General features: G+C 41.5%; 1 protein-coding gene across 1 annotated transcript; it reads left to right on the top strand.

The window, feature by feature from the left end:
* The first annotated feature begins 576 nt into the window (after nt 1–576).
* On the top strand, nt 577–27,926 carry Cep164 (centrosomal protein 164). The gene is given in 22 exon segments (XM_028313120.1): nt 577–819; nt 1,471–1,582; nt 2,229–2,376; nt 3,040–3,493; nt 4,102–4,312; nt 4,776–5,062; nt 5,675–5,867; nt 6,376–7,321; nt 8,240–8,417; nt 9,739–9,896; nt 12,850–13,011; nt 16,557–16,651; nt 16,917–17,085; nt 19,782–19,902; nt 19,982–20,053; nt 20,344–20,413; nt 21,081–21,394; nt 22,069–22,073; nt 22,426–22,563; nt 23,081–23,228; nt 26,429–26,493; nt 27,711–27,926. Coding segments are annotated over 22 exon segments (4,209 nt in total). The 5' UTR covers nt 577–743; the 3' UTR covers nt 27,798–27,926.

Below are 27,926 nucleotides of genomic sequence, written 5' to 3'. Positions count from 1 at the left end.
TATTATTATTAAATTCATAACTTCTAATCGGGACCGTTTGGGATCAAAGTAAAAGATCGTGCAGCTTCGTTACAGACTCGGTAACAATACCTGAAAGTTTCAGCCTGACCGAGCAAGACCGAAAAAAGTTATGAGGTATTTTATTTTCATTTTCATACATTTGAAACATACAATTTCACATTATGAGGTGTAAACGACGAGACAAGGCCCGTGAATACTATATTATTTAATGTTTTGACGTGTTTAACATATCTGCATACTTTAAAGTGCCAAAAGTAACACTTATTTTTTTCAAAATCCTATGAAAGGGGAGGTCGATTTTTCGCCCACTGTGCCCCGTAACATTGATACGAAAGATCGCGGGAAGACCTGGACCGTTCATTGTGGAAAACCTTGGGGGAGGCCTTTGTCCAGCAGCCAGCAGTGAACGTCATTTGGCTGAAACGAACGACGCGAACGAACAAACTCTCATTCTTCTTATACTACACTCTTGCCGCTGGGAAAGGGTTAACAATGAAAATGAAATCTATCTCACAGATTACAATTTCTCCAAGGGCAACATCACACCAGACCACAGTATTTTTTGGCAACATTGAAAATCGGCTGTCAAAATGCCAAAATTTTCTTGAAAGATTTTCTCGGTTTCGTTTTGTTGTGCCGAGAAAAATGGTTTTTCGTGAAGTTACTACGTTTCATCTATGTCATGACTGACCTCTTTCACCTCAGGAAAAATAAAATGTGATATGTTTAAAATGAGTTCTACATCGGCGGTGGTTTGCCGTGAAGTTTTCGATGAAAATAGCCAACCCTCTGCAGAAGGTAAAGAATTCGATAATTTAATGAATTCTTTTATGAAAACTACTTCAAATAGGTATCTTTCTATAGTTGATTTAACGTATTAATTGTGGCAAAGCTTTTACTTTTTAATTGCCTTTGTATTTTGTACTATGGTCAAATTTATAACATGTATGTTTAGTTCTTTTTGTAATGGAGCTTTTTCACATATTATTTATTGAACTCTTGTGTTTAAATTAAAGTATTGCCTATTCCGTCATTCTGAGCTATTATGTCATACAGTGTTTCTAAGGATGGGTCAAAATGTATCAGGAAAAACTTAATATTGAAGATAGTATGCTAATGGTAATGAATTTATTGTTTTTGGTCTAAACAAATTATAATGGTCAGTAAAAAGGTTAAAAGTTGTATACATGTTTAACATTTACAATTTAAAATGGTTGTAAATTGGTAATACTTACAAATTCTGTCAATTTATTATCAAAATGTTACATTAACATACAGTTAATGTCACTCAACTTATTTATTATCAGGATTCATTTATTACCCGACTGCACCAAAAGGAGGGTTATGTTTTTACATTCAAACTTAATCTTGTTATAAATCAATGTAAAAACTCAAGAAATGGATTTGGTTGACTGGCTATTGTCAGTGTAAGTTTTAAAATTGTTTCAGAAATCTCCGAGTATGCTCAGCAGCTGGGCATCGACCCTGAGAGTGAGAGCCACCTCCTGCCGCTGGCTCGAGATGGCCTCATGCAAGCGTTGCCTCCACCTTGGAAGGCTTAGTAAGTTTAACACCATTATTATAAGTTAAATGTTACCTTTTGGACTATTTTTGTTAATGAAAATTCTGATTGTTACTTTCACTGGATTAAAAGATGCAAAGCAGTATTCTAATGGTGTTATGTCACTTCAGAATGATTGTTTTTTTGAAAAATGTATTCAATTAACACTACTGAGTTTCTTGAGTTGTTTCTGAGTTAATGGGTTTACTATTAAAATGAGCTTTCGCTGTAAAGTAAAAAATACTGACATGAAAAATGAGTAACTTATGGTTGAATGAAGATATTCCCTTTGTTCAATTTATGTATTTACTAGCTTTCCGCCCGCGGCTTCGCCCGCGTGGAATTTTGTCTGTCACAGAAAAACTTTATCGCGCGCGTCCCTGTTTCAAAAACCGGGATAAAAACTATCCTATGTTCTTTCCCGGGACTCAAACTATCTCTATGCCAAATTTCATCAAAATCGGTTGCGAGGTTTAAGCGGGAAAGCGTAACAGACAGACAGACAGACAGACAGACTGAGTTACTTTCGCATTTATAATATTAGTTGGGATTGCTGATTTTCATGACTTTCCTATATTCTCACAAAACATCTAAAACATTTGAACACTCCTGCTGATATAAAGATCTAAATTCATTCTTATTGTAGCTTTGATGAGAAACTTCAAACACATTACTACTACAACGAAGAGACGAAGAAAACCCAGTGGGATCATCCGTTAGACAACATTTATAGGGAGCTCGTGAAACGGGCCAGAGATGCGTCGATGCAAGATGACACCTGTGCTTCAGTGCAGGTGAGAAATTAGCTGCCTAACTATGTAACTGGTATTAGAAATGTAGAGCAATTAAATATTATTTTAACTTCAAGTAATAAAACAGTCTATCTTGAGTTTGACTGTAGAAAACTGTATTTGACAATAACTAAGACCTGTATTTATTTATTTAAAATCTTTATTGCACACATAAAAATACAGTGGTACAACAGGCGAGCTTAATGCCATGTGGCATTCTCTTCCAGCTAACCAGAAAATTAAACAAAACAGAGAATTTAAGTAGGCGGTGCAAAATAGTACAAATACAATAAAATAAAATCTAATACAATACACTACTGTAATGTAATACCTACCTATTTTGAGCTGTTTAGTGAATAACCTAAGTTGTTTATTTATAGCGTCTGTATTAGAGGAAGGCGCTAATGACTGCTACACAGTCTGACTACTGCAGTCATTAACGTTTCATTTTGTCTATGCAAAATTGTAATTGGCTACAAATAAAGTTTATTTATTTATTTATTTGTAATGGAAGTAGGTTTTTTTTATACCATTATTATGTTTCGAATTGATTTAATGGATCCGATTTAATTATGTGTAATCATCAAGGCCATTAATGTCTTTTCTTCTAAAATTAGTCCTCTACTTTAATTCTAGTTATAGTTTCTAGTTTAATTTGTCTTCTAGGAACTTCTCACATCAGAAGAAAATACAAAAAACCTGGAGCGCGTCGAAACGAAAGTTGAAAGCGACGATGACGAACTCACAACCGACAGCGAAAACCAGACGGACGTTAAAGACAACGCATCCGCGACCTTAACATCTGGGCTTAAGCGCTTAAATCCTTTGGGTCGACCGCCGCTTGCGCCTTTAGCAAGACTAGATAAGAAGCTGGGTGATTTGCGGATCTCGCCCCTAAGGCGTAGCATGGACAGTCCATTATCGGCCAAGCCGAATCTCGTGAGGAATACTTCTGATAGGGATCTCCTGAGTCGACAGCCGTTTGAGAGGCCGAAGCAACTCTTCAAGCAGCAGTCGGAGATCATAGACTTGAAGATGCATGTGTTGACAAGCCCTGAGGAAGAAAACTTCAGCCCTCTGCTTTCGTCTGCTAAGATTGACAAGGGATTACCATTGACAGGTAAGAATGGGACCTACTTACGTATTCATGTCAACTATTGATGTAAGAGGCAAAAACACGATTAATTTATTCAAATACACTTTTCTATCTGTCTCTTTGAGTGATGGCAAATATAATATTTTAAGAAATAAAATACAATTAACATATTATTTCATCCTTCGATTATGCAGCCCTTCCAACTCAGATGTTTAAGCCTAGCGATCCAACGCGGAAACGCTGCCAGCCTTTTGGGCACCGCTAACCTCACCGACAGATCTGGGGATAGGGATACTTTTTTAATTTAACTTTTATTTTCCTTTTTTGTAAATATTGTATTTTTTTTTGTATATAGTATAGTTTTTAAGTTTGTAAATTACCTGTACAAATTTAGTTTGTTATTGTTTAATAAAGCGAAAGTTACAGTGCCATAATACCAAAAAAAAAAAGAATACATAAAGGAGAATAAATAAAGGAAATAAACCTCTGTCCTTCAGATCTTTTAGTTACAATTTAAAAAAATTCCAGTTGGAAAATTTCTAATGAAGCAAATGCCTTGTCATTTTTAACAATCCACAACAGTAGGTATGGTAATTATTTTATTATTTCAAACCAAAACATAACTTTTTTAGGCAAAGGCAGCATGTTCCTCAAACTGTCCAAGTCGGATTTCCCCAGTCCCGACACTGAGAAGTCGCTGCCCCTAGATTCGGTCACCAAGAGCGACCCGCCCAAAGGGATCCTTCGCGAGAAGATATCAGACACGTTTCAGAGAAAAGCCGATAGTGTTGCCATTGGGAAGAAACAGGCGTCTAGCTTTGAAGAAGACAGGAAGAGTGTTAGGTAAGTCTTTTTGTACAAAGTAATTTATGTAATGAAAAGCCTGCAATTTCAGTCATGAGTAGAATCAAATGCACAACATTTAGGGCCGGACCGTGAGTTTAGGGGGCCTTGGTAATAAGTATATTTAGGGTCCTACCTATACTCTTTCGTTTTATCGTCTATTTTTGACTTGACTTAGCTGGGGGCTCCTTGAATCCACGGGGCCCTGGACGGAAGCCCCAAAAAGCCGGTAGATCCGGCCCTGACAATATTTACCAATAGTAAAATTTAGGCTGATAGTTACTCTTTAAAGAAGTCAATATTAAAAACATTGTGTCAATGTAATCTTTTATTCTATAATGTAAATAAATAAATAAAACTAAAATCTACTTTTTATTAAAAAATAAATAATGAATAATGTTGAATAGTTAAAATTAATTTCATTACAATTTATTAAAAATGTCTTTATAACACTTACTTTCAGATTCAAACTGGAGAACCTTCCAGATCCTACCATCAGTCCGGGCTCGAATAGCTCTTCAGAACAGAACGATGGCCAGAGCTCTATTATTAGCGCGGCCCCCGCTGTGTTATCCCCCATTATCCCCTCGTCGCCCCTCATTCCCCCTGTTATCCCCCCTATCGCCCCAGTTAACCCCTCGATAGTGCTGTCTCCTTTGGTAGCCAGACCGCCTCTGCCGCCGAGGCCGATGGCAGGGGAAAGTCCGAGGGAGGTTAGGAGTGCTTCTATATCCGAGAAGGAGTCGATTGGTGAGTAGAACTGTTCCTATTTTGTATTATTTTTCATACCTACATATTTTAGAGGCAAGATTCGAAGTTGTAGCACTTTTAACCTAATTTAAATTAAATTTCCCTGCTATAGATATTAAGCAAATAAAAAAACTGAAAGTAATAATATTTTCTTTCGGAAAATCGGCTCGATTAATTTTTCAATATAATATTGTCCATACCAAACTGGGTACACTAATTTTGGTTTTTGTATGTCCCGTCTGGGAATCGAATCTAGGATTTCAGGATCAAGTGCTAACTTTTTCGTAGAACTTCTAACTTCGACCCTTTCAGGCTGTGCTGTCTTTTAATGAATGCAAAAGACAGCACACGATTTCTTTCAGGACTCAATTAAAAGGACTTGCACTCACTTATAACTTACAGTGCTTAACAACAGATCGTATAAGGCCTTTGCCACACTTGATAGATATGTCGTCTCAGATCTTCGGCCAATACAATGAATTGCTTATAAATACGGGCACACTACGCGGTTGATCGGTCGCTATTTACAGGCAATAACTTGCTTTGCGGAAGATCCTCGACGGCATTTCTGTCAAGTGTGGCAATGGGTTAAAATCGTTATTTTCTACACAGACAGCGACAGTCGCGAAAGCCGAGGCACGTCGCCCAGAAGGCGAGTTCTCCGTCCTCCAGCAGGCGATTACATCAAACCGGACTTATTCCAGAAGAACTTCCAGAAGATATCCGACCTAGTCCGCCCGGGGGACATCGAGACCTCCTCGGTCAATCTGGAAGAACCGTCTTTGGAGAAGGAAGCCAGGCCGAGGTAAGTTTTATAATGAAACAGCCTGTGTATTCACATTTATTCAGAAACTTATGCAAATACCAAATCAAAACAATTGGTAAGAAAAAACTTGTGAAAAAATCTAAAAAATTTCACTCACTCTGTCACTTGACAACTTATTCCTTACTGATATTCCATACATACTATAGTCTGGTCTGTGAGCACGTAGAATTTTGTCCAATGACCCCAAGCTACCCATCCTTATCGCTCGCGCGTAATTATGTTGCTATCGCGCTCGCACACTCTACGTGCTCACAGACCGGGCTTTAGTTAGTATGGGCGCGAGTCATTTAATGTAGCTAAACACAGTGGGCGTACAAAAAAAGTTAAATACATGTTGAACATTGCTTTAAAATTACATTTCCATACTACATGACAATTTAAACAACTGTTCAACGGGCGTTTAACTTATTGTACTAAGCCCCAGTATATTTCTGACATTTCCTTCAACAATTACGCGCGGCAAATTATAAAGTATTCTGATTTTCAGGTCACCAATGATCCCCCAAAAGAGCAAAATATCCATCAACCTAATGGAGAGCATAGAATCGGAAACCTCAATAGATTCACCCGACCGAGAGTTCGCGAATCTAGACCTGAACGACCTGGACGATTCGAACGACATTCCAGAAAAAGAAGCAAACGAAAGCATTCCAGACAAAGACTCAGAAAAAGAAAGCCCCAAAGAGGTTGAAGTCACAGAAAACTCAGAAAAGACTTCGTCACATTCCAAAGCGTCTACAAACAAATCGCGTACCATCGACAGTGTTCCGATACCTCAAATCAAAGTTCCTAACTTAGAATTTATTTCGAAGCAAAATAAACTACTGCATTCCGACTCGGATGATTCGAAAAAGTCTAACAACGAAGAAAGTAAAACTAGATCGGTTAGCGTAGAGGTCCACAAAGCGCCGCAATTGAAAGTTTCTCCAACGCCTAGCTTTGGTTCTGACATGAGATCTCCTAGAGAATTCAATAAGCCTTGGAGTCCCCTATCGACCTTCAAGCCTTTGAACAAAGCGGTAATAGCTCCTCAAATTAAGACCTCAGAATCTGCTTCGAGTCTTGGTAAAAACCTTGCCAGTCCTCGATTGGATGGGGTTATATTATCTCAAGGAAAATCCAACGATAATGTGGTAGTAGTGTACCAGTTTGAGACTCAAGAGGATTCCGTTCCGAAGATCATAAAGTCGCCCATGATTCCTGATATGGGGACCAGGGATATGATTGAGAGAACGAAGGGAGACGAAAGAAGAAGGCTGGAGTTTTCTTTGCAGAAAGAGTTAGAGAATATGAGGCTGGAATGGACTACTAGGGAGAGACGAATGCGAGCGGAGTTGCAGGAAGAATTTAAAGACGCTGAAGAGAGGTTTTTGACTGAAAAGAGAGTGCGGTTGGCGGAGCAGATTGAAAGGCATAAAAGGGAAATTGAAGAGGTAAGTTAATGATTAACATTCTAATTATTGGTAGTGGAACATCCTTAGTTCGATTACTGGAATAACCATAAAAAAAATCAAAACTGGGTTTAGACTGTAAATACAGACTGGACTTTATTTTGAATGTGGATGATTCATGAATGTTTGGTAAACTTCTTAGAACGAATCATGCAAAGTTAGAGAAGCTAAAGCTTATGAACTTGATATTACATGTACAGTCACGGAATGAAAAGGTTCGTCAGTTTTCAAATTGATTCCTTCAACGAATCGCGAGCACATATTACCTTTTGAAACTATGTTACAGAATAATCTCGAGTTATAGAAAATAATCTTTAACTGTTGCTTGGTAAAGTTCAAAATTAGTCAGATCGAAGTTGTTTGACGATTTATCTTGTCAAGAAGATTATTATGATTGATAAACTAAAACCTTCTTGTTGGTTCAACCTGCCATTATCATTTCTATAAAAAAAAAAACTACATTTTGTAACATTGCACTGATGGGATAGAAAAATAAACAAGCAAAACCTTATTCGTTAGCAAACGTCATATTTATTTAAATGTTAGCAGCACTGTGTCTTGCACTGTAATGTTGGCAGGTTTGACTCTTACAGTGCAAGCGAAAACCGACACTAAGGTGACGAACCTTTTCATTCCGCGACTGTACTTTTATAAAAAGGGAAACCTTTCATTGGCTATAGGTATTAGTTTAAATCTTATAACTAACATTTTCAATGTATCGCTGTTGGTTTCTATTAAATAAATAAATATTTATTAGAATAGTTAAGATTTCTTAAATCTTTGACAAAAATTTTTTTTCATCAATTTGCCTACTACTATGTGTCTTCTAGCATATCTAATTATTGTTATACACAAACCTATCCACACAAAATTTTTATTCATCAATCTTCTTTCCAAAAGGCGTTGCAAACAGCAGAACACAACCACCAATTAGCCCTGCAGAACTCCCTCAAACAACTGGAGGAACAATTCAACCTCGATAAGGAAACTGCAGCGCGGCAGTATGAGGAACGAATGGATAAACTTAAAGAGGAGTATAATGCTAAGCTGTTGCAGAGGAAAGAGCAACTGGAGATCGGTGAGTTTGATATTTGATAGTTGTGCAGTGATTTTGTCTTATACAGTTTTAAATGAATGCTATAATGTTTTCTTGAAGAATGTAAAAAAGTCTTATGATAATCCTAAACAGATATCGTCATTCAAATGAGTATTTTACTGTTCCTTAACTACGTGGCTCTTTGCTCCCTTTTATATAAAAACTTCCAAATGTTTGCTTCTCTAATGTGAATTACATAGGCTAAATATTGCTCAGTTTGTGGTGGACATCTGGGGGCACGGCAGTGCCCCCACCAAGTCGAGCAAAAAAGCGGCACGGCCGTACCATCCTTTTCTCGAAGCAATTCAGGCCATTTTCGACCGCCTGTAACTTCGTTGTGGATAAAACTAGAAGGCTGAATTTTCATTAGCTATGCAGGCATTGTAAAGACACGGTATATTTAAAATTTCATTCAATTTGAACCAGTAGTTTAAGAATTATAACGGGTCAAAGTTACTTAATTTTGTCACTCACTGACTGACTCACTCACTCACTGACTCACTCACTGACTCACCGATCATCAAAACTCTAAGGCACTTCTAGCAGACCTAGAAGCTTCAAATTTGGAATATAAGTAGTGTTTGGTGTATGAATCAAGGAAAAACTAAAATATTTGGGGGCACGGTAGTGCAACCGCCAAGTCGAGTAAAATTTTTCAATTTCGGTCCAGTTTTCTAGATACATAACTGCTGTCTACAAAATACAAAAAGAAATGAGATCCCATCAAAAACAATACTTGTCAAAAAAACCAAGTCTCGCAACTCAGTTGTTCTACGGTAAAAAGTTGTGAGATCCATGTAATACCAAGTCCAGGCCAGGAAATCTTTAACGTTTTACATAAATATATTGACTTGGCCATCGCATGAAAACACGTGTAAATTAAATTATTTAGTGCGATGGCCAAGTCAATAATTTATGTAAAACGTTAAAGATTTCCTGGCCTGGACTTGGTATTACATGGATCTCACAACTTTTTACCGTAGAACAACTGAGTTGCGAGACTTGGTTTTTTTGACAAGTATTGTTTTTGATGGGATTTACATGACTTGTAGTGATTCAGTAGAAAACATATCTCATTATCGTAGTGGTAAGGTTCCACCACACTTGGTATTCGTCAAAAAACGATAAAAGTAATTTAAACAAGTACACACGGCCACACTGTTAACTATCCATTTCCGTTTTTGCTCTCGCTCTAATCCAATGGTGATTCTTTGCGATAGAACGAGACGACATGACAGACAATGGATAGTTAACAGTGTGGCCGATGGTACATCAAACTAAATGTTCGATATGTTTCCATCAGAAAACGAACACGCTCTCACCGAAGTTCGTGAACAACTGCAAACAAGTCTGCACAGGGAAAGGGCGCAAATGGTGGAGGAGAACAGAGCGATTATAGATTCGCTGCGGGACGAACACACCGCGAGGATCACGGAGCTGAGACACGATTATAGGGCTGAGGTATGTTCACAGCTGTATAACTTATGTCCGTTTTCACCATCTTGACTTACTTGACTTATGGTCCTATGTCCCCTAGATGGGGCAGAGGGCGTCCACAACAGTCCTCCATCTCGTTCGGTCTTGAGCTTCTCGCTTGATCTCGCTCCAGGTCTTGCCGATCTTCTTCGCCTCGTCCGCTACAGTGCGCCGCCAAGTTTGCCTGGGTCGACCACGTTTGCGTTTTCCTTGGGGATTCCAATCCCGAGCCTGCTTAGGGATGTGATCGGGGTCCCTTCGGAGAGTGTGGCCAATCCAGTTCCACTTGCGGCGCTTGATCCGCTGGTCGATCGGAATTTCGTGGCAGCGTTTTCACCATCAATCCCTAATTTTTAAGTGACCATTATGCAAACAAAATTCCTGTTATGTGTTACCATAGGATTCACATAAAAATTTGAGAAAACAGGCATTGTGTTTAAACATTTTATTTTAATTAGTTTAACCAGTCACAACAAAATCTCAGGTTTCAAATCATTAATTTTTGAGGGCTTTAGAATAGTTTCAAAAGACGAAAGTACGTTTTTCTAGAAACTTTCTGCCCCGTACAACCAAACTGTGGAATGGGCTGTCGTCTGTTTATTTATTTATTTATTTATTTATTTATTTATTTATTTATTTAGGAAAACCAGGGTTTTACAGTGTGTAATAATGACACAAGATAGGCAACGAGTAAACCACTTATAGGTTCCCACAGGTAAAAACAATTTAAAAAATTTAGTGAGCCTTTGCACCAGGGTTACTACATACTACGTACTACACTACTATAATAAACTATGTATACCTAAATAAAAAGTATTGGAAAACATTGCTAAACAGAAAAACAATTTAGCTGTCCTTAAAAAAACGGTCGCCTAGCTTTCTCCTCGCCACAGCAATGCTAGTACAAAATATGTCGATGTTAGTCTCCTTGACAAATTCGTTCAAGTTCCTACTCGCCCGCCAGAGAAAACTATTTTGCCTGTAGTTAGAGTCTACCTTGGGGATGTATAGTGGATCATTATTGCGCAGAATTCTTTTTGGAGCATTAAATTGAATGTTAGCTAGGAGTTCAGAGCAGTCAATCTCAGCTGTGATAACTTTTATAAGATATGTGATATCAGATATTTCACGCCTAATGGCAAGAGGAAGGATGTGGTGCCTTTTACAGATGTTAGAGTAGTCCGACGAACTATACTGTGATCTGGTACGGTAACAAATAAACCTTATAAACTTTTTCTGGATATTCTCCAAGCGAGAGACGTATGTTTGGTACCTAGGGTTCCAGATCTGCGACGCATACTCAAGGTGACTACGCACAAATGTGCAATATAGTATTTTAAGTGTCTTTACCTTGTTAAAACAGACTGAGCTACGCATTACAAAACCGAGAGCCCTTGACGCCTTAGCTACTATGCTATCTATATGGTCATCAAAAATCAGTTTGGAATCGTGTATCACTCCCAGATCGCGAATGGATGTCTTCCTCTGTAGAGTTTGGCCACCCATAAGGTATGGATACAATTTAGTATTTAGCTTGCGACTGAAAGTTACAATAGAACGTTTAGAGGGGTTGAGATCCAGTTTATTGAACTTACAGTATTCAGTCTGCGGTGTTTCCGGACGGATACGACCTGCAAGCTTTCAAGAGGAGAGCGTATCTTTATCTTAAAGGCCGGCAACGCACCTGTAACGCCCCTGGGTCTGCGGGTGTCTATGGGCGACGGTAATCACTTACCATCAGGTGATCCGTCTGCTCGTTTGCCTCCTATCACATTTAAAAAAAAAAAAAAGTGCCTGAAGTATGAGAGTGTCACGGAATGGTGATTTTTGTGACGTGAAACGTCAGCGAAACTTTAGATGTGCTTCAGAGGGCGTAGTGTGAGTTTAGGTCAAACGCATTCGATGTTGACTGCGTAAAAAAGTGACATTAAATGTATTACGGATTGTACAGCGCCCCTAGTAAAAACTTTCAAGAACTAAAATCTTCATAAAATATATTATTTAACGCGCTCGCTAGTGACGACGTTTGATGTAAACTCACACTAAGCCCTCTGTCAATATGTCAACGTCACCCCTCTCGTGTCGCTTCCTGACTCAGGGACCGAGTTAAGAAAGAAAGAAAGAAACATTTATTGCCATGGACATCACAAAAGACAAAAGAGGTAGAATGAAAAAAAAAGCAAATAAGACAGAGGTGACATAAAACATACAATGAATGAATGAATAAACTAAGCAGTGCCACCCTGTCGCACAGCGATGCCCATCGCAATGGGACCCCACTCAGCATATGCTGTGGCCCCCGGTGAGGGAAGCCACGACGCTGATTTTCAGTGTGCCCCATGCCGAGTGAGAGTCACGGACACTAACCTATACTGCATAAAATAGTTAGTTATGCGCTAGACCAGGGCTGTCCAAATCATGGCCACTTTTTGGATTATTGCGGCCCGTAGAATCTTTTTTATCTTCTTTGTTTAAATACATTAATGAGCAAATTATTTTTATCGCGACGAAATTCAAATGTTTTGGGTATGTTGGTAATGAAACAGGACTTGATTTTTTTAAGCTCCTCGCTGAACGTTTCCCGAAACTGAGAAATTTCGGGCAAAAATGGGCTCGATGATGGGCAGTACCTACCTTTGTGAGAGTGCATATTCAAAAATGAAGCTTATTAAATCGTAATACAGGTCTTCATTGACAGATACTTCACTTAAACATGCACTGCGCTTAGCTACTACTAATATTGAGGTTGATGTTGACAGAATTGTAAAAGACAAATTAATGAAAAAGTAGATAATAAATAACGATATTATTATTACCAGTATTTTATTTTTATAAATATTTTACGGCCAACCAATGTATTTAGTCATTTTTATTGGTTCTGGGTCCCATCTAGTTTGGACACCCCTGCGCTAGATCTAATTACATGTAATTCTTCTAGGTGGAGCGTCTCAGAACCCAACACGCGTGTCATCTCGAAGAATTACGGGCGCGTCTGGCAAGCGAGCGCGCGGCTTCAAGCCGGCACCACGAGGAGCGCGCCATGGCCGAAAAGTACAAGTGCTTGAAGGAGAAGTACGCTCGCCTGAAGCACGACGTCAAAGTGAGTAGCACGACACAGTAGGCACTAGCACAGAATAATAATAAGTACTTCGTACAGAAGATTTTCTTCGCGAAGGTATTTAAAAAAATGTGTGCTCAATGTCGTTAACAATATGGTGTAATTTAGCTTGTCTCAAGAGTCGAACACCATTTCGTTGCCAAACGTCCGTGATCGGTACTGCGCCGAAGCCCTAAGGCTGACTTCGGTAAAATGATGTGTGACGTGAGGTGCCAAACTGCGGAAAATGGCGGAGGAAATACATGAATAAACATGAATTATATTTTGTGTTTCTACTATTATTTCGGTAGTTAAAATACTGCACAGTTTTTTTCTACTTTCCATCATACATAGTTTATTGTCTTTACAATGCAAATTTGTGAAGAACACACGTGCGTGTGTCAATGCTCGCTCGTAAGTGTCCTGTCGATTAAACATCCCGGTAGGTGCCGTCGCGCGTGTTTGTCCTTACAAACTCGCGGAGATGAACAGGCCTGGCACTAGATACGCCAAAGTGAGCCGTATTACAAGAGAGCTACGGGCGCGTCTATCGAGCGCGTAGCTTCAAGCCGGCACCACGAGGAGCGCGCTATGGCTGAGAAGTACAAGTGCTTGAAGGAGAAGTACGCTCGCCTGAAGCACGACGTCAAAGTGAGTAGCACGACACAGTTGGCACTAGACACGCCATCATCATCATCATCATCATTTCAGCCATAGGACGTCCACTGCTGAACATAGGCCTCCCCCAACGCTTTCCACGTTGATCGATTGGTAGCGGCCTGCGTCCAGCGCTTCCCTGCTACCTTTACGATGTCGTCGGTCCACCTTGTAGGTGGAGTCCCACGCTGCGTTTTCCAGTACGCGGCCTTCATTCCAGAACCTAGCTGCCCCATCGGCCGTCAGTTCTGCGTACTATGTGCCCTGCCCATTGCCACTTCAGCTTGCTAATCCGTCGGGCTATGTCAGCGACTTTAGTTCGTTTACGCCAATATGAGCCGTATTACAAGAGAGCTACGGGCGCGGCCAGCGAGCGGCCTCCAGTCGGCACCACGAGGATGATTGTAGGAGAAGTACGCTCGCCTGGAGCACGACGTCAAAGTGAGTAGCACGACACAATAGGCACTAGCACATAATAATAATAAGTACTTCGTACAGAAGATTTTCTTCGCGAAGGTATTTAAAAAAATGTATGCTCAATGTTAACAATATGGTGTAATTTAGCTTGTCTCAAGAGTCGAGCACCATTTCGTTGACAAACGTCCGTGATCGGTACTGCGCCGAAGCCATAGGGCTGACTTCGGTAAAATGATGTGTGACGTGAGGTGCCAAACTGCGGAAAATGGCGGAGGAAATACATGAATAAACATTAATTATATTTTGTGTTTCTATTATTATTCAGGCAGTTAAAATATTCATCATCATCATCATTTCAGCCATATGACGTCCACTGCTGAACATAAGCCTCCCCCAATGCTTTCCACGTTGATCGATTGGTAGCGGCCTGCGTCCAGCGCTTCCCTGCTACCTTTACGATGTCGTCGGTTCACCTTGTAGGTGGGCGTCCCACCCTGCGTTTTCCGGTACGCGGCCTCCATTCCAGAACCTAGCTGCCCCATCGGCCGTCAGTTCTGCGTACTATGTGCCCTGCCCATTGCCACTTCAGCTTGCTAATCAGTCGGGCTATGTTAGCGTGATGTGTGACGTGAGGTGCCAAACTGCGGAAAATGGCGGAGGAAATACATGAATAAACATGAATTAGGTATATTTTGTGTTTCTACTATTATTTCGGTAGTTAAAATACTGCACAGTTTTTTTCTACTTTCCATCATACATAGTTTATTGTCTTTACAATGCAAATGGGTGAAGAACACACGTGCGTGTGTCAATGCTCGCTCGTAAGTGTCCTGTCGATTAAACAACGCGGTAGGTGCCGTCGCGCGTGTTTGTCCATGCAAACTTGCGGAGATGAACAGGCCTAGCACTAGATACGCCAAAGTGAGCCGTATTACAAGAGAGCTACGGGCGCGTCTATCGAGCGCGTAGCTTCAAGCCACCACGAGGAGCGCGCTATGGCCGAGAAGTACAAGTGCTTGAAGGAGAAATATGCTCGCCTGAAGCACGACGTCAAAGTAAGTAGCACGACACAGTTGGCACTAGACACGCCATCATCAAAATCAAAAAATCAAAATCAAAATTATCTTTATTTGTTTAGACTAATTAAATTAGTACTTGCAAATCGTCAAATGCTCTTAAGGAGCCTATACATGTCTCATTCTTTTTTTGCCCTACCAGCGCTTCGAGACAAACATTTGGCAAGTGCTGAGAAGAAGCTCCGCAACAAACTCAGTCACCAAAATCTTCATTACAGCCATAGGACGTCCACTGCTGAACATAGGCCTTCCCCAATGCTTTCCACGTTGATCGATTGGTAGCGGCCTGCGTCCAGCGCTTCCCTGCTACCTTTACGATGTCGTCGGTCCACCTTGTAGGTGGAGTCCCACGCTGCGTTTTCCAGTACGCGGCCTTCATTCCAGAACCTAGCTGCCCCATCGGCCGTCAGTTCTGCGTACTATGTGCCCTGCCCATTGCCACTTGCTAATCCGTCGGGCTATGTCAGCGACTTGAGTTTGTTTACGCCAATACAAGTGCTTGAAGGAGAAGTACGCTCGCCTGAAGCACGTTGCAAAGTGAGTAGCACGACACAGTAGAACGGCACTATAGACTGGTCGCCGAGCACGTAGAATTTTGTTCAATGACCCCAAGCTACCCATCCTTATCGCTCGCGCGTAATTATATTGCTGTCGCGACTGTACGACGGGCGCCCGCAGTGAGTGTGCGAGCGCAACAGCAACATAATTACGCGCGAGCGATAAGGATAGGTAGCTTGGGGTTATTGGACAAAATTCTACGTGCTCGGAGACCGGGCTTTAGACACGCCAATATGAGCCGTATTACAAGAGAGCTACGGGCGCGTCTAGCGAGCGGCCTCCAGTCGGCACCACGAGGTGCCGAGAAGTACAAGTGCTTGAATCAGAAGTACTATCGCCTGAAGCACGACGTCAAAGTGAGTAGCGCGACACAGTAGCACGGCACTACAGTCTGGTTGCCGAGCACGTAGAATTTTGTCCAATGACCCCAAGCTACCCATCCTTATCGCTCGCTCGTAATTATATTGCTGTCGCGACTGTACGACGGGCGCCCGCAGTGAGTGTGCGAGCGCAACAGCAACATAATTACGCGCGAGCGATAAGGATGGGTAGCTTGGGGTTATTGGACAAAATTCTACGTGCTCACAGACCGGGCTTTAGACACGCCAATATGAGCCGTATTACAAGAGAGCTACGGTCGCATCCAGCGAAAGAAATGTTGCCTCTAGTAGATCTATCTTGTTGTTGTTGTTGTTTCAGCCAAATGACGTCCACTGCTGGACAAAGGCCTCCCCCAAGGTTTTCCACAATGAACGGTCCTGCGCTATCTATGATCTATCTATGAGTCTAGTAAAAATTATAGTAATAATAGTCCTTACTGTATACTGATTTTGTTCACAGATGTCAATAGAGCGCCGTAACAAAAGAAGAGAAATGAGCATGACCACGGGTTCGGAGACTGAAAAATCTAACTCGCATAAAGCGACACAAGAAAGGTCAGTATTTATCTCGCCCATTAATGTTTTACGACTTTTTACCTAATATGTGATTTTAAAAGTTACTTTTTTTCTAAACATTAATCTTGACTGTAACTCAAAAATCCTTCCATAATAATGTTCGACTTATTATATTTTTTTGTTACTTGTAGTAGTTAATCAATGTTATAATGTCGATAGCAGTGCTTTGAATAGTCAAAGCATACGGATAGTGACGTCGATACTATTGACAGCTCAGAATAAATACTTAGCTCATTTTCCACAGGTGTAAAGAACTCAACGAGCGTTCATCAAGCATAGCAGCTGAGACGGATCAAGGCAGCGGCCGCGCTAACAACAACCCCACTGTAAGATACAACGACAACGAGACCTCGCAGTCCGAGACGCACAAGTCGAGCCACAACAACAACCACAACTGGACCGCTAGAGAGAACGTAAGTGTATTACTAAAGCCCGGTCTGTGAGCACGTAGAATTTTGTCCAATGAACCCAAGCTACCTATCCTTATCGCTCGCGCGTAATTATATTGCTGTCGCGACTGTGCGACGGGCGCCCGCAGTGAGTGTGCGAGCGCGACAGCAACTTAATTACCCGCGAGCGATAAAGATGGATAGCTTGGGGTCATTGGACAAAATTCTACGTACTCGGAGACCGGGATTTAGTATAGCAGCGGAGACGGATCAATAGGCCAGTAGAATTAAACACAAAAATTGATTAAATCGGAAATAATTCCTACAAAAGATTTTATTGCTTTAATGGCTTCATTGGTTGCCCATTAAGACTCTCCTAAGTTTTCGACTTCGACGGAGTTGTGCTTAAGTGGTGGGGGCCCCCGAAAGGGGCATTTTTTCGGTTTTCCGGTTATACCGCGTAAAGGACTTACCCTATCAAAAAGTGGTCTTCATGACGGTTGAAGGGCACTTAATCCTGCATTGAATAAGACCAAATTCATATGTTTTGGACAAACCGTTCTCGCGCTAAAGTTCGGCAAAGTAGAAAATATACGTATAATTAATGACCCTCTCCACGTCCAATGGCTTGTTACCCACATGCTTCCAAGCCTTGTAAAGGGTCGCCTTAACCAGTGTAACCCTAACAAGGCTCACGAGTTTGATTCGCTTATCCTTGTTCGTCCCAGCCGTTCCTTAACTGCGGTTGCTGCACCTCTTCCTGGCACTCTCCTGAACGACTCTGTGTTACCTAATGTGGCTGCCCCTCTTCCTTGTACCCTCCTGTACGATTTCATTGCTTAGCCATATGCCTGGTCCAAGGTTCGACGCCACAAAATCAACTTCGTACGAGTGAAAATAGTTTAAATACTATTTCCCGTGCTTGCAACATTTTTCTTTACTGCTTCGCCTCTATTAGTCGTAGAGTGATTGTATATATCCTATAGCCTTCCTCAATGTATGAGCTATTCAACACAAAAATAATGATTTCAATCAAACTAGTAATTCTTAAGATTAGCGCGTTCAAACAAACAAACAAAAAACTCTTCAGCGTTTTAATATGAACTTGTTGTTGTTGATTTTTGGCGTCGAACCTTAGACCAGGCATACGGCTAGGCAACGTAGTCATGCAGGAGGATACAAGGAAGAGGGGCAGCCACAGTAGGTAACACAGAGTCGTTCAGGTGAGTGCCAGGAAGAGGTGCAGCAACCGCAGTTACGTAACGTCTGGGACGAACAAGGATAGGCGCATCAAGCTCGTAAGCCTTGATAGGGTTACACTGGTTGAGGTGGCCATTTTCAAGACTTGGAAGCCTGTGGGTAACAAACCATTGGACGTGGAGAGGGTCATTAATTGTACGTATATTTTCTACTTTGCCGAACTTTAGCGCGAGAACGGTTTGTCCAAAACATATGAATTTGGTCTTATTCAATGCAGGATTAAGTGCCCTTCAACCGTCATGAAGACCACTTTTTGATAGGGTAATTCCTTTACGCGGTATAACCGGAAAACCGAAAAAATGCCTCTTTCGGGGGCCCCCACCACTTAAGCACAACTCCGTCGGAGTCGAAAATTTAGAAGAGTCTTAATGGGCAACCAAAGAAGCCATTAAAACAATAAAATCTTTTGTAGTAATTATTTCCGATTTAAAAGCTAATTCTACTGGACTACAAGGCAGCGGCCGCGCTAACAACAACCCCACTGTAAGATACAACGACAACGAGACCTCGCAGTCCGAGACGCACAAGTCGAGCCACAACAACAACCACAACTGGACCGCTAGAGAGAACGTGAGTGTATATTACCACAGGTGTTGATATCAGTCGTCTATAGTCTGGTCTGTGAGCACGTAGAATTTTGTCCAATGAACCCAAGCTACCTATCCTTATCGCTCGCGCGTCATTATATTGCTGTCGCGACTGTACGACGGGCGCCGGCAGTGAGTGTGCGAGCGCGACAGCAACATAATTACGCGCGAGCGATAAGGATGGGTAGCTTGGGGTCATTGGACAAAATTCTACGTGCTCGGAGACCGGGCTTTAGTATAGCAGCTGAGTTAGACTACGGATGCGGCCGCGCTAACAACAACCCCACTGTTAGATACAACGACAACGAGACCTCGCAGTCCGAGACGCACAAGTCAAGCCACAACAACAACCACAACTGGACCGCTAGGGAGAACGTGAGTGTATTACTACAGGTGTTGATAACAGTCGTCTAGTATAGCAGCTGGCTCGGCTACACTCTGAAGGGACCCCGTTCACATCCCTAAGCAGGCTCTATATTGAAACCCCCAAGGAAAACGAAAAAGTGGTCGCTCCAAAGAAAATTGGCGGCGGACTGTAGCAGACGAGGCGAATAAGATCGGCAAGACCATAAGTCAAGTAAGTCAAGTCATTTAAATAATGTTTCCAATTTTATTCTTTGTAATATCCATAGATATCACTAGGTGTCACCACTGAATATTACCAGTAGGGCGGTGAACACTCAAACTTTATATGACCTGTAGAACCCGACTCTTCCTTTTTTTTAATGGCAATGAGGATTAACTATCACGCCAGTAACTAGACATGCTTTCAATAAAATGAATATCACTATGTATTTGGCCTCCCTGGCTTGTGACAAGAATTAACAATGAAAGAAAGAATGAACAGTTCTTATTTGCGTGTCCCTTTTCCAGACCATACCGTCAGCAGACACGTCTCAAATATCGGCCGTGAAACACCAAAGGCCCCATCGTCGAACTGCCGTCGCTTTCAGAGAGCCGCCTCGCCGTAGGAGGGACAGAGATAGAGATGCAGGTAATTGAAGAGAAAAAGAGAGATGAATATATTTTTGTTGTGACCACTAGGCATAGGCATTAATTGCAATTGTTTTTAGGTGCAACCACAGACTGTCAAGACTCGTCCGATGCGACAACGGCAGATGAAAAACCGAAAGAAGCTGTAAATGGTAAGGAAAGATGGTCTGTATAAAATTGATATGATACTTGTTGTTACTTTTTTTAAATACAAAAAAATTTAGTGAGTGAAATTAAGATAATAATGATCTTTGTTCCATCATTACTTTTTCTATTATCTTAAAAGGAATTCAGGACCAGGGCATAGAATGATAATACCTAGGGAATATTGTTGGTGCAATCAATCGAAAATTAAAAAATACTGTATAAAGTTTAAAAATATTCACAAGATATACTAAGTTCACATACTAAGATATCATGAGATCGTTATTTTTTGTCATAGGACATGGACGTCGTAGGTGCTTTACAAGATTAAAATCGGCGTCCACTTCGCGACTCAACTACTCACCGAAGTAAGGACATTATTTTATTATTAGCAGTCTGTCCTCTTCTTACATTCATACATAGTTGGTTCTTTCTCTTTCTCTGCTTATACAGTTGAATATTCTATGAATTTCAAGCACTAATCTTTACATTACGTTGAAGCCTGTCATTGGTCTCATTATTGCTTGAGTTTGAATCGAGTTTTGTGCTTTCTATAAATTTCTTTGTACAGGGGGCGTAGTGTGAGTTTACGTCAAACGCATTCGATGTCGACTGCGTAAAAAAGTGACATTAAATGTATGATGGATTGTACACGCTCCTGGCGGAAACTTTCAAATAGTAAAATCTTCAATTATATTTTTTTAACGCGCTCGCTAGTGACGACGTTTGATGTAAACTCACACTAAGGCCCAGAACAGACGGTGAAACGCAACTGCAACGAAACTGCAACTTTCTGATGATTCTGATGAATGAAACTGAAACTGAAAGTTTCAAACTGGTCGCGTCATGTGTGGTCTCTCAACGGACGCTATGGCAGAAACTTAGATGCAACTCAAAAGTAACTAGCAGTTGTAGTTTCGTTGCAGTTGCGTTTCACCGTCTGTTTTGGCCCTCAGAATATTTTTTTTAAATAGCACTTATAACAACAGCTTATGTGCTGTCGTTTGTAACTGAAATTCTCATTAATTATTGCAGAAGAGGGGAAGGCTGGTCAAGCCCGCTTGAATCTCTGCGGCAGCAACTTAGAAAACTAGACGACTTAGAAGACCAGTTCCCTGATCTGGCCTGCCAACCGGCCTATAGCTTGAGATACCCTTTTACAGAGTTAGGTAAGTTAGTGATTAATGACAAAAATATGTATTTTTACGAACTTCTATGTGCTTTTATGTGATCAAGATTTCTGACAAAATAAATAAATGATGATTTGGTCAAAGGAATATTGAAGTACTTAAAAGATTTGGCATATTCACCTCAGAACTTCAGTCTGAAATCTGATCTTCATCGTCAAAGTCCGTTTCTCGTTTTTACATGACATTATTTCAATTGATGGTCGGACTTTTACTGGAAGAAATTATAATACAGGGTGTTTGGCGCATCGTGTGCCAAAATGATTTGGCGGATAGAATGGGTCATTTCCTATATTTTCAGCCCCCATAACACGTTCCATGTCAGGCGGCTACTTTTATATTAAGTTTTTTAGTAATTTCACCAAAATACCCAAATCGCATCATTTAATTTCGATTTAAAAAAAAACTACTAAGCGTAGCCTCAAAGTAAATATTTTGTTTTGACGTGCATTGATATAGGGTTGCATTAAATCTAAATTTACTGGCAAATATCATCTAGTTTTTTTTCAGTGTTGCCAACTCGGATTTTGAAAAAGTCGTAGGACAGATTAGAAAATTACGTAGAAATGGTACAATTTCCATATAGAAAATACGTAGATCTACGTACTTTTTTTTCTGAGTGAAATGAAGAGAGTAGGGGTAGGTAAAAGTAATAAAACGACAATTTATATTACCCTAAAAGTAGTAAAGTACACTTTTATTGTGTATCATTTTCAGACAAATTAAATTTATACATAATTATATTTGTTGGAAAGAAGGAAGGAAGTTGAAAAATATCGAAATACAACAACACCTTCGAAATCTTAGCACAATCTTAGTTCGAAATATTTTTATAGCGTCAGTGACATTTACAGGGGGGCGCTGTACAGCATTTTTTCTATGGGGAAATGTCAAAATAACATTAGTTCCGACTTTTGCCACATGCCAAATAACCGTGATCGGAACCATGATCGAACTTTTTCGCGAAAGTAAAGGAAACGATGCCCATTCAGCCTATTTTGCAAATTTGATAGAAAATACGTAGATTCTGGGACTAAAGTTCGTAGGTTTGCAAGGAAGGCTTAAAATACGTAGATCTACGTAAAAATACGTAGAGTTGGCAACCCTGTATAGTGGGGACCTAATGATGATGATTCTTAAATGATTCTTACTCATGCAAGTTAGGATCGTTATTACAATAACTTCTACCTTAGGAGGAACGCGAAGCAACAGAACTAGAGGTGGCGTTACACCGAGCGCGGGCGTTACTTGGAGAGAAGGAAATAAGGCTGAGACACATTGAGCGCGCGCTGCGAAGGCTCGCCGACGCACATCCACCTCCGTTGATACAGGTCAAAGGCTTGATTGGGTTTTTCTACAATTTTCGTTGCGTCTTCCATGGTTTTTCATTTAGCGAATTCTATGTTCAGTTTCGTTATTGCTGGTTTGTCTTCTGTATCAATTTTTTTTTTGTTATAAATGTTTTATTTTGCTGTATTCTTCTTTATTTCAATTCGGTTTCTCCTCACCTCATTTTGATTTATTTATTCAACATTAAGATTGGTTTTGTTGGAATCGTCTCTGTAGCAATCTGGCTCTGCAGAGCTATGTTGTCTTTTGTTTCTTCTTTTCCACATGACAGTGTTATAGATTTTCTGTTGAGCTTTTGTTGTCGTTGCTTGCCTTTTTCAAATTGATTCTTTTAAACCGCTGCTGCAGACTATTATTCTTATGCAATTATTTCCATTCATAATACAATCACGCTATTTTTATCTTATTTACATACCTACTTAAATACGATGACTACTGTACTGTCTGACTACTATGGGTAAATGTTAAAAGTTAATAAACGAAAGATCTTCTACACAGGAAGCAACAACCAGCGAAGCGTCATCCGGCAGCGAAGCAGCAGTGGTGGAGAACGAAGCGGGTGGCGCCGTGCTTCGGTCGCTGCGGGCTTTGCATGCGGATGTTAGGGACATCTGGCGCGCTTTAGATGCTAGGAGGCCTCATACAGGTGAGATGACAAAGAAATATTCTAAAGCAACGACCAGCGAAGCGTCATCCGGCAGCGAAGCAGCTGGGTGGAGAACGAAGCGAGCGGCGCCGTGCTTCGGTCGCTGCGGGCTTTGCATGCTGATGTTAGGGACATCTGGCGCGCTTTAGATGCTAGGAGGCCTCATACAGGTGAGATGACAAAGAAATATTCTAAAGCAACGACCGGCGAAGCGTCATCCGGCAGCGAAGCAGCAGTGGTGGAGAACGAAGCGGGTGGCGCCGTGCTTCGGTCGCTGCGGGTTTTGCATGCAGATGTGAGGGACATCTGGCGCGCTTTGGATGCTAGGAGGCCTCATACAGGTGAGATGACTTAGAAAGATTCTAAAGTTAACCAGCGAAGCGTCATCCGGCAGCGAAGCAGCTGGGTGGAGAACGAAGCGGGCGGCGCCGTGCTTCGGTCGCTGCGGGCTTTGCATGCTGATGTTAGGGACATCTGGCGCGCTTTGGATGCTAGGAGGCCTCATACAGGTGAGATGACTTAGAAAGATTCTAAAGTTAACCAGCGAAGCGTCATCCGGCAGCGAAGCAGCTGGGTGGAGAACGAAGCGGGCGGCGCCGTGCTTCGGTCGCTGCGGGCTTTGCATGCTGATGTTAGGGACATCTGGCGCGCTTTGGATGCTAGGAGGCCTCATACAGGTGAGATGACTTAGAAAGATTCTAAAGTTAACCAGCGAAGCGTCATCCGGCAGCGAAGCAGCTGGGTGGAGAACGAAGCGGGCGGCGCCGTGCTTCGGTCGCTGCGGGCTTTGCATGCTGATGTTAGGGACATCTGGCGCGCTTTGGATGCTAGGAGGCCTCATACAGGTGAGATGACTTAGAAAGATTCTAAAGTTAACCAGCGAAGCGTCATCCGGCAGCGAAGCAGCTGGGTGGAGAACGAAGCGGGCGGCGCCGTGCTTCGGTCGCTGCGGGCTTTGCATGCTGATGTTAGGGACATCTGGCGCGCTTTGGATGCTAGGAGGCCTCATACAGGTGAGATGACTTAGAAAGATTCTAAAGTTAACCAGCGAAGCGTCATCCGGCAGCGAAGCAGCTGGGTGGAGAACGAAGCGGGCGGCGCCGTGCTTCGGTCGCTGCGGGCTTTGCATGCTGATGTTAGGGACATCTGGCGCGCTTTGGATGCTAGGAGGCCTCATACAGGTGAGATGACTTAGAAAGATTCTAAAGTTAACCAGCGAAGCGTCATCCGGCAGCGAAGCAGCTGGGTGGAGAACGAAGCGGGCGGCGCCGTGCTTCGGTCGCTGCGGGCTTTGCATGCTGATGTTAGGGACATCTGGCGCGCTTTGGATGCTAGGAGGCCTCATACAGGTGAGATGACTAAGAAAGATTCTAAAGCAACGACCAGCGAAGCGTCATCCGGCAGCGAAGCAGCAGTGGTGGAGAACGAAGCGGGCGGCGCCGTGCTTCGGTCGCTGCGGGCTTTGCATGCTGATGTTAGGGACATCTGGCGCGCTTTAGATGCTAGGAGGCCTCATACAGGTGAGATGACAAAGAAATATTCTAAAGCAACGACCAGCGAAGCGTCATCCGGCAGCGAAGCAGCAGTGAGAACGAAGCGGGCGGCGCCGTGCTTCGGCCGCTGCGAGCTTTGCATGCGGATGTGAGGGACATTTGGCGCGCTTTGGATGCTAGGAGGCCACATACAGGTGAGATGCATAAGAAAGATGCTAAAGCAACGACCAGCGAAGCGTCATCCGGCAGAGAAGCAGCTGGGTGGAGAACGAAGCGGGTGGCGCCGTGCTTCGGTCGTTNATATATTAAATAGCGTGACAGATCATTTTAGTTTTGAAAAGAATGGACATTTATAACTTCAAGCCTCATACATCATAATTATGTCTAAAAAAAATGCATATAACAACGATAGGAATTCATTAACTCGGTAGCATACAAAAATAATGAACGTTGAAAATAGTTGTGAAATTATTCAACAGCGTTGTATTCACTCGTAAGTGTCATTTATTGAGAAATTCAACAACATATCACAGTTCATATTCATGGCGAAATAAAGACAAGTCTATGAAAAGTGTGAGTGATGTGCCTGCCTACACATTTCAGATTACATAAGATTAACCTGTGGGAGTAGTGAACGCACTATATTTTGTGCCACAAACTGTATAAAAGGTAAATGATCCGAATATGATAACTATCTTCGCTCGCTCGCATCAATCAATATATAAAATACTAGTAAAGCCTTTAAAAGCGGCCCACAGAGGTGACTGAGTTTCTTGCGCTGCTTCTTCTCAACACTGGCCCACTTACTGTTCCGAAGCAGTGGTAGATGAAACTTTATTTTTATTGTATTTAACTAGATCAGCTGAGCTAGGATGCGCACCCTGATGGAATCTTACCATGATTTTAGACAACAGACGTATGGGCTTATCATTCAAAGTTTATAAAAAGTTTATCATGGCGCGTATCCTAGGCCTCCACTACGGAAATTAAAATTGTAAGAAAAATAATTGACATGTTAATTTGAGATACCTACCTATCTTGTGGGAAATTCGTAATGTAATAAGTAGACACACCTACTATTTATTAACTTATTTGAGGTCAAATAATAATGTGTTGTGATGTTTGAGTCTAATATTTTATTTGATAAATTGGCTATTTTGTCCAAAGATGGTTGAATATTAATTTGACCTTTTGATTTGTTTCAATTTAATCGAAAGGAATATTTGGATGCTAGGAGGCCTCATACAGGTGAGATGACTAAGAAAGATTCTAAAGCAACGACCAGCGAAGCGTCATCCGGCAGCGAAGCAGCAGTGATGTTAAGGACATCTGGCGCGCGTTGGATGCTAGGAGGCCTCATACAGGTGAGATGACTAAGAAAGATTCTAAAGCAATGACCAGCGAAGCGTCATCCGTCAGCGAAGCAGCTGGGTGGAGAACGAAGCGGGTGGCGCCGTGCTTCGGTCGCTGCGGGCTTTGCACGCAGATGTGAGGGACCGGAAGACGTAGTGTTGGCAATCCTCCCACTTGATGAAGCCCGAAGGCCGAAATCAAGCAATGGACACCTTTTTTTTAAACGAATAAATATTGTCAAGGCGGTAAAGTACTAATATTATGGCTTCCATATTCAAGCTGCTCTCTAAAAATGTAATTATTTTGTATAATTTCGTATAATTGTTATTGATTTGTTTTTACGTTTCTTTATAGCATCACCAGAAACGAGTTCTTGCAATGCACCGAGCACTTCGCAAACCCGGATGACTTTATCTGCTGTAAGTACAAATATTAATTTACATTTTCGAGCACAGGCATTATTACGGTGGGTCTACGCTAGACAAGTCGAGCACGAGCGTAGCACGAGCTCAGTCAAAATTTGTGTAGACCACTTACGAGTCTCGAACGAGAGTGAGTAAATCGTCTTCGCCTATTCAAATCAAATCAAACTTTGATTTGTCTTCGCCTATTGTCCGTTTTTAGGGTTCCGTAGCCAAATGGCAAAAAACGGAACCCTTATAGATTCGTCATGTCTGTCTGTCCGTCCGTCCGTCCGTCTGTCTGTCCATCCGTATGTCACAGCCATTTTTTTCCGAAACTATAAGAGCTATACTGTTGAAACTTGGTAAGTAGATGTATTCTGTGAACCGCATTAAGATTTTGATGCAAAAATAAAAAAATAATAATAAATATTGGGGGCTCCCCATACTTAGAACTGAAACTCAAACATTTTTTTTTCGTCAAACATACGTTTGGAGTATCTATGGAGAGGTCTTCAAAAAAACGATATCGAGGTTTCTAAAATACTTTTTTTCTAAACCGAATAGTTTGCGTGACAGACGCTTCCAAAGTGGAAAAAGTTGGTCCCCCCCCCTCTAACTTCTAAAATAAGAAAATGAAAAATCTAAAAAAAACATATGATGTACATTACTATAAAAACTACCAACGAAAATTGTTTTGAACGAGATCTAGTAAGTAGTTTTTTTTAATACCTCGTAAATCGTAAACCGCTTATTACCGCGTAATCTTTCATACTAATGACTTAAATAAAAAATAATAATTTTAATTTCATAAATCAATGGTACGGAACCCTCGGTGCGCGAGTCCGAATCACACTTGGCCGGTTTTTTGACTAGTGTTTCGTGCTCGGCTCGTTTAGCGTAGGTACCTTTGGGAAAGCACATTCATTCACGGACAGCTTTATGAGAAATAGTATCATTTTCACTATTGTGTAACAAGTGTAGGTACATTATTCAATACAGTGATTGAATATAGAATACTAGCTGACCCGGCGAACTTTGTTCCGCCTTAATGGCAATAAATAAGCAGACTTTTTTAATTTCGAACGGGATAAAAAGTATCCTATATGTCCTTAACCTGGCTCTAAACTACCTCCCTGACAATTTTCAGCTAAATCGGTTCAGCCGTTCTTGAGTTATAAGTGGTGTAACTAACACGACTTTCTTTTATATATATAGATTACTTTCTTCCCCAGCCCGAACCAATAATGCAAGACAACTCCGACGGCGGCGTCGCCGAGCGAGCCCGTGGCCTTCGTGCGTGGCTTCAGACCGCACCGTAAGCCCGCTTTACTATACCGACAATACTATAGTTCTGGTAGTGACGAGCTAGATAGATTAGCGGTTGCTGTTTGTAAACTATGCCCATGTAAGTTAACAAGATTGAAGTTAAAAAATAAATGTGATCTAAA

The sequence above is a fragment of the Ostrinia furnacalis genome, unplaced genomic scaffold (genome assembly GCF_004193835.3).
Source record: "Ostrinia furnacalis isolate ACB-3 unplaced genomic scaffold, ASM419383v2 OfSCF0015, whole genome shotgun sequence".
In the NCBI taxonomy this organism is placed as follows: Eukaryota; Metazoa; Arthropoda; class Insecta; order Lepidoptera; family Crambidae; genus Ostrinia; species Ostrinia furnacalis.
Note: the sequence above shows the minus strand (reverse complement) of the source record. Positions and strands in the feature narration are given on the sequence as shown.